Source organism: Sesamum indicum, linkage group LG3, assembly GCF_000512975.1.
Source record: "Sesamum indicum cultivar Zhongzhi No. 13 linkage group LG3, S_indicum_v1.0, whole genome shotgun sequence".
In the NCBI taxonomy this organism is placed as follows: domain Eukaryota; kingdom Viridiplantae; phylum Streptophyta; class Magnoliopsida; order Lamiales; family Pedaliaceae; genus Sesamum; species Sesamum indicum.
The window spans coordinates 2,989,105-2,998,155 of NC_026147.1; the positions used below are offsets into that span (position 1 = coordinate 2,989,105).

General features: G+C 35.5%; 1 protein-coding gene across 6 annotated transcripts; it reads right to left on the bottom strand.

Moving 5' to 3' along the window:
* On the bottom strand, positions 550 to 7,753 carry LOC105157121 (altered inheritance rate of mitochondria protein 25). Of its 6 annotated transcripts, none has more exons than XM_011073425.2 (12): positions 7,484 to 7,753; positions 5,674 to 6,201; positions 4,461 to 4,547; positions 3,878 to 3,919; positions 3,714 to 3,758; positions 3,035 to 3,100; positions 2,871 to 2,927; positions 2,681 to 2,742; positions 2,102 to 2,222; positions 1,673 to 1,744; positions 1,487 to 1,593; positions 550 to 1,030 (listed from the first exon to the last, which is right to left on the bottom strand). In XM_011073425.2, exons 2-12 carry the CDS (start codon positions 6,199 to 6,201, stop codon positions 1,000 to 1,002), a joined length of 1,218 nt encoding a protein of 405 aa, XP_011071727.1. In that variant the 5' UTR covers positions 7,484 to 7,753; the 3' UTR covers positions 550 to 999. The 6 variants fall into 6 exon arrangements, with proteins under 6 accessions (XP_011071727.1, XP_020548524.1, XP_011071724.1 ...); XM_020692865.1 differs by having other exon boundaries at positions 5,674 to 6,215; XM_011073422.2 differs by having other exon boundaries at positions 7,299 to 7,753.

A 9,051-nucleotide genomic window follows, 5' to 3' on the forward strand; every position in this document is an offset into this window, starting at 1 on the left:
CGATGAAAATTAAATTGAATTCTTTATATGATAAAGGATATGTGGTGATCAAGTTGAGCAATATTTTTTCAAAGAAATATCTTAACAGGAAAAACGTTCGCAACAATTAATGCTTCACAATTAGACTAGCTACGACAGATTCAATTCAATTTAACTATTTATTTTTTTTATAAAAGAACTCAAATTTTACATATAAATTAAACAAAATTTAACATTTTGCTCCCTTTAAATTTCTAAAATTGTTATTCCATTAAACCAAGTTCTGATTCCATGCCTAATTAGGCAAACATTCAACTTCAATGAAGTTACTTAAGAATTTCCTAAGTGAAGAGACTTTGCAAACAATGACTTCTGAAAACTGTTTCCAACTTTGTCCTAAACTCTATCAACAATGCCATAAATAATAAATGCAACAATTTCATTGAAAAAACTGTGTATTTTTTAGCTGCTTCAGACCCAAGCTCAAAAGGATATTTTTTTAATTATCTTGAGCAAAAACAAAGGTCCAAATACTGAAAATTTTATTACAGATTCTAAAGGCAGGGCGGCTACTGCAATATAGAAGTATTAGTTATTTCCTAAAGCATGAACAACAGGGCTTGGCATCATATCATACTCCTGTAAACCCACGTTGCACCGTCCTCAGCTGGCTGCCAAACAGCAGCGGGATACAACATTTTTGCTGCTTCCAAGAGTAAAAGGAAAATAACAAAAGAAACGACTCAAAGTTCAACGATAACCAACTGTTTTAATCCGAAAATTCCAGAAAACTCAAGTTTTTCGCAATTAGTCTGGAATTCTCTTCAACAAAGTAATGAACATAACGGTAAGAATGAGGGGGGCCAGAGATACAACCAACCAGAGCAGTAGTAGTTAACTGGAATTTGACCGAATTTACCAGTTGTTCATGCAGGCACCAAAAGATCAAGATGGATAGGATTATGTTATGTTTGTTACACCGTACCATCTTTAGCAGTCAATAGTCTTGTTGGTCTAGTCTCAATCATCGACCACCATAAAGGGAAATCCCCTGGTAAGAACAAGTTATATTGTCCTACTAATCAGCATTTATCAATTGAATCGAGTACCAAGTGTAGTACAAGTAAGCTGAAATATGTAGAGCAAACAAGAGCTTTTGCTTAACCAATACGATTGGAAGGACATCCAAATACACAAATTAAACCTTTGAACACATGCAAAGATACACACACATATTATATCTATATGTATGTATGTACTTACATATGTACACACCACACACATTGCAAGCTTAAAACTACATATGCAATAATATTGGACGAACAATTGCAGATGATAAGATGGTGTGAGATGTACAACGGCCCACAAAATATAAAAACATGATTTGACTAACCTGATCATATCATAATTATTTTTGTTCAAATGAATCAAGCACGTAGTGGTTTAGACACAAAAGTCCATAATGCTTGACAGTTAATATACAGGGGCATATATGATAATATCTCACCAGCCTCCATGTCTGGAGAAGTAGTCATTATCAAGTGAAACAGCAAGTGCAACTGCAACTGCTCTCTCAGACAGAGTCAATGAACGACTTACATTTAACTCTTCAACCTACAAGAACGCGCGGAAGCATAATTCAGAAATTCACACAACTAAATAAAATGAGTAAGGACCTTAAGCAGTGAATTACCCCTGCAGCAGGCCCAATACCAGAATCGGCACTACCAAATCGAATCACATACTGACCAGCATCTGTGAAAATCTGCAACAGACAAATATAAACAGCTTAAAATCGTAAGCCAGCTTTTCTTATTGGAAAATAGAAACTATTCCCAGTTATAATTTGCAGTGGCATCAATTGCTAAACCCACTAAATCAGTCCATTACAGACAGTCAAAATAGATTCTATGACTTCTTAAATAAAATTGTTAATAAAGAACATTGAGTTTTCCACATGAGTAAGCTTCTCCAAGACAACATAAAGCACAATTCTTCCGGAGATGGAATACCCTTTTACAAGAAAGAAGCTTGTCATCTACTATTAGATAGCTCCAACATGAAACAGGACACCAATTCCATCGACTCAACTTAAACAAATTAATAACTCAAAACTAAGAACCTCAAATCCAAAACCCCTCCAGTTGCGATCTATTTCAGCCAACACATTTCCATCAGCGTCCTTCAAAGTGAATGTCCAATTCCAAAGGCCAGGGTTCTCAACGACTGCAAATTGCTTGTTCCTAAGACAAGAAAAATCACACATTATTTGAGGCCGAATATAAAATGTATATAGATATCCACAAAACATATGTATAATACAAAGTTGAGGTAGAAAGGTCTTGGAACATGAATTGAAGTCCAATAGGCTTGGAAACAAGAGTAACATACACTGTGTCCTAAATACAGTGTATAAGGTTATATTATCAACATATAGGTAGTAAAAGTCTGTATCGACATAAAATATCAGAAAATTAAATTCCCAACACTCCACACAAACAAGGTGATACTTTTTCTACCTCTAATAACATACACTGCATTCTAAAATCCCAAATAATAAAATCGCATTTTTACACCACAACACCATGATTTGAGCAATTCGAACAAGAATGTCAGTTCATTAGCATAAAATATGCTAATCACTCAACCAATGATGAAGTCATAAACATATTCTGTAGAATTGCTCCACAGAAAACATTACCCCAAGTATAGATCATAGATTCTCCTCCACAGATGCCATCTTCTGTGGACAACACCAATTTCCTAACAAATAAAATTAAATGAATAAATTAGTCATAGATCCCTGCTACTAATTCAAAATTTGCATAGTAGAGCATTAGAACTGAAACATTAGATGAATGGCAAAGCCAACAATTGCAGAATAACCGTACTTTTCCATTTATCTCTGCATAGATTGAGCTGGTGATCCACCAAAAGGGTCTGCGGATCTACTTGGAAAAAGTTATACAGAGGTAAACCAGCAGCAAAAACAGTATGCCCAAATGAAGCTTGCAATTGTTGGTAATAAAAATTCACAGAAAGCTAAAGTTCTTACCCTAAAAAGTTCGTTACCTAATCCATCAGTTATATATGCTACAAAAGGTCGTCTTAGTCGAAGAAACTGCAGAAAAGCATGAAGGCACCATCTTATTCACCAAACAAGAGTATGCTGGCAAATAAGGTAAAACAAAGCCAAGATAACCTAAAAATTACAAGCTATATGCCTCATTTATAAAGTAAAAACCACAGGAAAGGCAGAAAAGGAGCATAAGCTGAAGTCGGACTACATCCATCTTTGATAGCCAACAATCCTCCAATTACTTTTAAGGCCACTCAATATTTTCATTGCATTGTATGTCTCGTTCTTAACAAGAAAATCGACATTCTAATGAGTGATTCACTAGATGAATTTAGAGAGTAAATCCTTTATTCTCACCAGCTACAATCTTCACTATCACACAAACAAAATCTGAAGAAAGTCATGGAAATTGTATTGTGCATAAAAACTCTAGCCATAACCTAATTTTGGTTTTCTCTTTGCCAACCACAATACTCGCCACATCAAAAAAATTATTGGAGCAAGGGTGTAATGGAATATAGATGAAGAATGCTTATAATAGGCATGTGATAAGAAGCAAATACTGCACCAAGGTGAAAGACAAAAATGAAATGAGAAATATAATTAAATAAACAAAGAGCACAACAAAGTCCGGATTACAGAGTGTTATACATACCTGTCTTGCGATAAAATTACTCTGCTCACGAATGAAACCTACAGGCTAGAAAAACAAAACAGTAAATATTGTTACTCAGTGCAATATTGGTCATTTAATTTAAACAGCACCAAATAAATGGTAAAAAAGCAGAAGACTAAAACCAAGTAGAAATAGTCACATACTGCTTGTGGGTAGCAGACATCAACTATTGCATATCGATTTTCCTGCAAATTCAAGACAGAAGTTATCTCTCAACACAAAAAAGATGCATTAATCAATGAATTTGCAACATGAGCAAGTATAAATCAGAAAATTATCAAATAGCTGTTGACGGAGTTGAATGATCAGTAAGACACTTCATACAGTGGTTTTGCCCAATTTATCACAATAATGATCTTGTAAAAATGTGCATCTTCTAGCACAGACCTTTCCGATCTTTTGCAATTTTTTTGAGACAACTGTATTAGGCGCACCAACATGTATAAACTTGGCTATCAAAATTAAAAAAATGGAATGGGAAATGCTACTGAAATTAAAATCTTCCTCAGCCTAAGATATCATTTGTGCCAGCAGTGCTGAGGGAATATGCTCATGGACAAATCAATCAATTTAATCCACCAGTTCCCAAATATATTCAGCCTTAGGAGAAAAGTTGTGGGAGCATGCATATGCTTTAACCCTTGATAGTTGTTGGGTTTTAGGAAAAGAGAGAAGTCAAATGTACTTATACCTACATTGGCAGCAACTGGTTAATTTAAATCTTACCTGCTCAAAACCAAGAACCAAGTTGGCCCATTCTATATCCCTGGTTATCAGAAGGTTGGATCTTGCAAGAAGAGGTGCAACCTTGACCTGATATAAGTTTCAAGCAAGGTCAATTAACATAGAAAGCATCACGAAGTTCGAACTAACACTAACAAATAAACTCAATGCATGTATATCTTTCTTTTCCATTTTTTCTAGATTTAAAATCTTTCCTTTAGATTCAAGGTATACACCTTCAATTTTTGATAGCTTGTTTTGAAAATGTCAAAATGCTTAGCTGATATGTAACTACAATAGCATGAGTCAGACTACTCTATCATAGTTGAGTTGGTATATAATTGACTTAAGAATGGATTGGTTTACTAAAAAACAACTACAAACACATACATACAACCAATAAAACTTGTGTTAATTTGAACTAAGTTGTATTCAATAGAAGAAAAAGACTCGCAAGAGATGAAATAAACCCATAAATATAGATAGGCTAACAAATACATAAAGAGTGTGGACTGATCCTGAAACCCAGGTTATCATCTTCCTTTCCAGACAACAATATCACAAACAATCAAAGATGAATGAGATTAAAAGAGCAAAATACAACATGGAGAAACCTAGTTGTTATGAGGAGCACAATTTACTCTTCTCATTAATGACCAATAATATTTGATGGATTTTATTTAATCTTTTGAAATACAGAAAAGAGCAACAAAACTAAACAAGCAAAATTTACATGGTGGCCTATTCGTATCATTAACTTGCTGATTCTTGCTTGATGTCTCAAGAAAAAGCAAAAAAAGATTAAGTGCATTGATGATGTCAGTATAATTCACAAGCCAATATGAAGTTGACACCAGCCAAATAGTTCAAAATATCCTCAATTTCATGACTCAAAGTAATAGCTAACCAAAGTCGAACTCCCACTTAAATAAGTCAAATAATTCGACAGGATCTAGATAAGAGCCTTGTATCATTTCCAGGTATGTCATTATTACATATCTCAAATATATGTCCAGTTCTTGGCTTATGAACACGGGCAGCCAATGAAAACATAGAAAGGAACCATCCAGTATATATAGATAATCAACAGAAATCAAAGATGCAATGATGATTTTTAACCGGAACTAACATGAGAGCAGTACAAGCAAAATAGCAAACAGTTTTAATTTTTCAGTTGGAGAATTATTCTGCACCTACAGTAGACAGGCAACTTCACCTCTTCTGCAGATATTGGTTCCAATATACCAGTGACAGATTGACTGGGAGGTGGTTGCTTCAAGCCTGACCTCATCTTGTCATAAGCCTTTTCATTCAAAGTAGATGCACCTGAATACGATCTTTCAAGAAGTCCAAACAAAGATCGGCTATCAACAAATGTTTCACCATTACCACCAGATTTTAGAACTTTACGCCTTCCTTTCGCCAAAGGCTTTGGCTTCTTTCTATCAGCATTCCAGAGTCGTATGAAAAAATCTCTACTCAAGTCTGGATCATTTTGCATACTATGTGTATATCTCCTTGATGTACATTTAAACCCCAAGTCAGTTTCCATCAAGAAACATGGCAGCTTAGCCCTCCATGGCGTGTTTCTTTCTGAAGGGTGTCCTTCCGGTTGCTGCAAAGAAGTGGTCCTCTTTCCAAAACATAGGACCCCATTCTGATCCTTACCCATTATTGCATAATATTGACGTGTGCTGAATCTGAATTGCTTTGTAATGCAACCCCACCCTCTCATCCAATTCATCTAATCAAATTGCACTTATTCAAAACAAGGATAGATTTTAGAGTTACAGTAACTTCAACAAATACAATAGAAGTCATTTTCCATCACACATTTACACGTCATACACGGGTGTATGCATTTTTCAGATTCTCAATTTGTTAGGCAAATCACCCTCTTACAATCTCCGTATGATACAATAATTCATTCCATAAGTATTAAATTTGTTTTTCATGATATAGTACTAAACTATATAGTACTTCGACGTGTCCACTGTTCACACAGCAGCTCAATTGATTTATCTTCAAACTACTCAAATATACTCATGAAAACCTTTGCCTCGAATAAATCCTTGATTGAAACAAGAGTCTTTATAAGCACAAATTAATCATGACAAACAGCCTATGCAATCAAAAATTATTTCAGCCTGTTTACTAGGGGACGGAGAAAGAAAATCAAAAGCAATAACAAAAAGAAACCAAATCATCAAATGCCATATAAGGAGCATATGCAAATCCATCACAATTCACAATGTGAACTGTAAAACAGCCATATAACTTCAAGATAAAGCAGAAAGTGATGGAAGTGACAAGATTTGTTTTTTCATTAATGGATATGTGTACATAAGGCACACCAAGATGCTGTTGATGCCATCAGAAGAGGAAGTGACGATTGATATTGATTTATCTTTGAAGAAACCTCAGGGCAAAACAAAATGCAGTAGACTTATAAACTATTGTCAACAAACATCCATACTTAGTTCATGAAACGGCCAAGAACTTGTCTGGTGCTGCAAACAGAAGCTTTAACAGAATAGGGTCTCTCTCCTTTGCAATATATTGGCAAAGCAACTTAACTTGGCTAGTGGTTCCTGGTCATGACCTTTATAATTCAATTTTTCCTAACATACATATGTCTTTTTTCTTCTATTAACAGGCGTTTAGGTGACAAATGAATTAAGCATGACCAGTACGTCTTTCCTCCACAAGAAATTCTCTTCAAGCATCCATACACAGTTCAGAAACCTTGATCGCAAAGGCCCAATTTCAGAACTCCTCATCTAAGTAACTAAAAACCTGCCATATTCTCCAGATTAAAAAGGAACTTAGAGATCAACTCACATAATCGACGTAAAACCCAAACTTCCAGGCTGGAGAAAAGAGAAGCCCAGAGAGGGCAATGGAGGTAGTTCACGCTAGTGGCAACTACCCGCGGCAGAGCAGTGAAAACGCTAGCTCCACTCGTTTATCTTGACTAGACTAAGGAATTTGGGAACAGGAAATGGTTTCGCTTAGACGAGCCTTACGATTATACGGAGAAGCCCCGGAGGTGGTTATCTGCAGCAGCCAATGAGAGAGTAAATGGAAAACGTTGTTCTTTGCTTGACGGCGTAGAGAGAAGAAATAAGAGAAAACAAACGGATTGATGCAATCCGCTGAGCAGTTACGGCGGCGATCGGCGGTGGGGCACGCTAAAAGAGTGGACGGAAGGAGTGGCGTGAGGTAATTTGGGCTGTATTTTTCCACCACCTATTGTTGGGGTAATAATTTACCAGTAGTGAGCGGCATAGTCAGTAACTACATAGAACAAATTTCAAATTATATTTATATATATATTGTTACATAATTAATATTTTTAGACGTCGTATACTTTATAACATTTAGTTATTTGGATCATAATTAGTATTAGATTGATGAAAACAATAATTGGTATTAAATATAACAATTATTTTCTGGAGTTAAGGTTTAACATAATTATAAATATCTCACGTTATTTTTTTTTTTATAGGGTTGGTAGGGTTAAACTCAATCAAATATTTATTTCGTTTTATAATATATATATATATATATATAATAAGTAGCATTTCACTTTGATGATGCCCCTAAAATTATTGGGTCAAGTTTACAAACTAGGCATAGTAGCTCAACTCGCTAGGAGGACGGATAAGGGCCCACCAACAGGAAGGATGGAAAAACCCATCAGTCGGGAAGAAAAAACCCATAGGCTTACTTGCTACTTTACTGTACTTACTGATTCAAGAAACAAGCTCATTGCAGCTGGACACGTTATCATACAGGTGGGAGGACACGTCATGTAACTTGAGAACACATTTATACACATCACCCTAGAAGATCTAGAGGTGGTTCCACGTAAATCGGGATAAATGAACTGAAAAGTCCATGAGTAACTAATTCTTGGGAAAATAAGCAGGTTTGGCAGGATTTCGTCCAGCTCCCAGATCTCAACCAAAACTTATTCAAATCATCAACGATTTGTTGTGTATGATAGCCAACTCAAATAACTCTCCAATGGCCTATGGAATTCAGTATTTGACTCCGTATCCAACTATGTACAACTCTATAAATAGATATCTTGTGTAGATTTCTAGTAACACGAAACAACATCATTCTTAACACTCAAACTCTTAGTTTCTCTCATTATTCTCTCTCGGTTCTTAAGCTATATTTAGCTTATATTTTACACTCCTCACAAATATTTGTCACTCTTGATCATGTCTTACCATTATTCTCACTTTATTTCAAATTTTCCTTTTTATTTCTTCTTAAATTGTTACTTACTTAAGCATCGGAGTGCTAACATTTGTTTTGCAGGGCTAGTTCTATGATAATCTTAGAATTTTCGTAAAGATTCTTCGACCTTTATAGTGTGACCAAATTTCCGGTACGCATTATTTGCGTTGTCTGTGGGACACTTGAGCTTTGGCATGAGGAATGGCAAATTCAGATAATGGATCCTACAAGGGAATCTCTTCCCTCCCTGCTGTAGTTGGTCCTAATGTTCCACCTATAGGTACCACTACAAGAGCTGCTACTGCTCCTGCTCCTACTCCAGATCTAATCATAGGAGCCAACG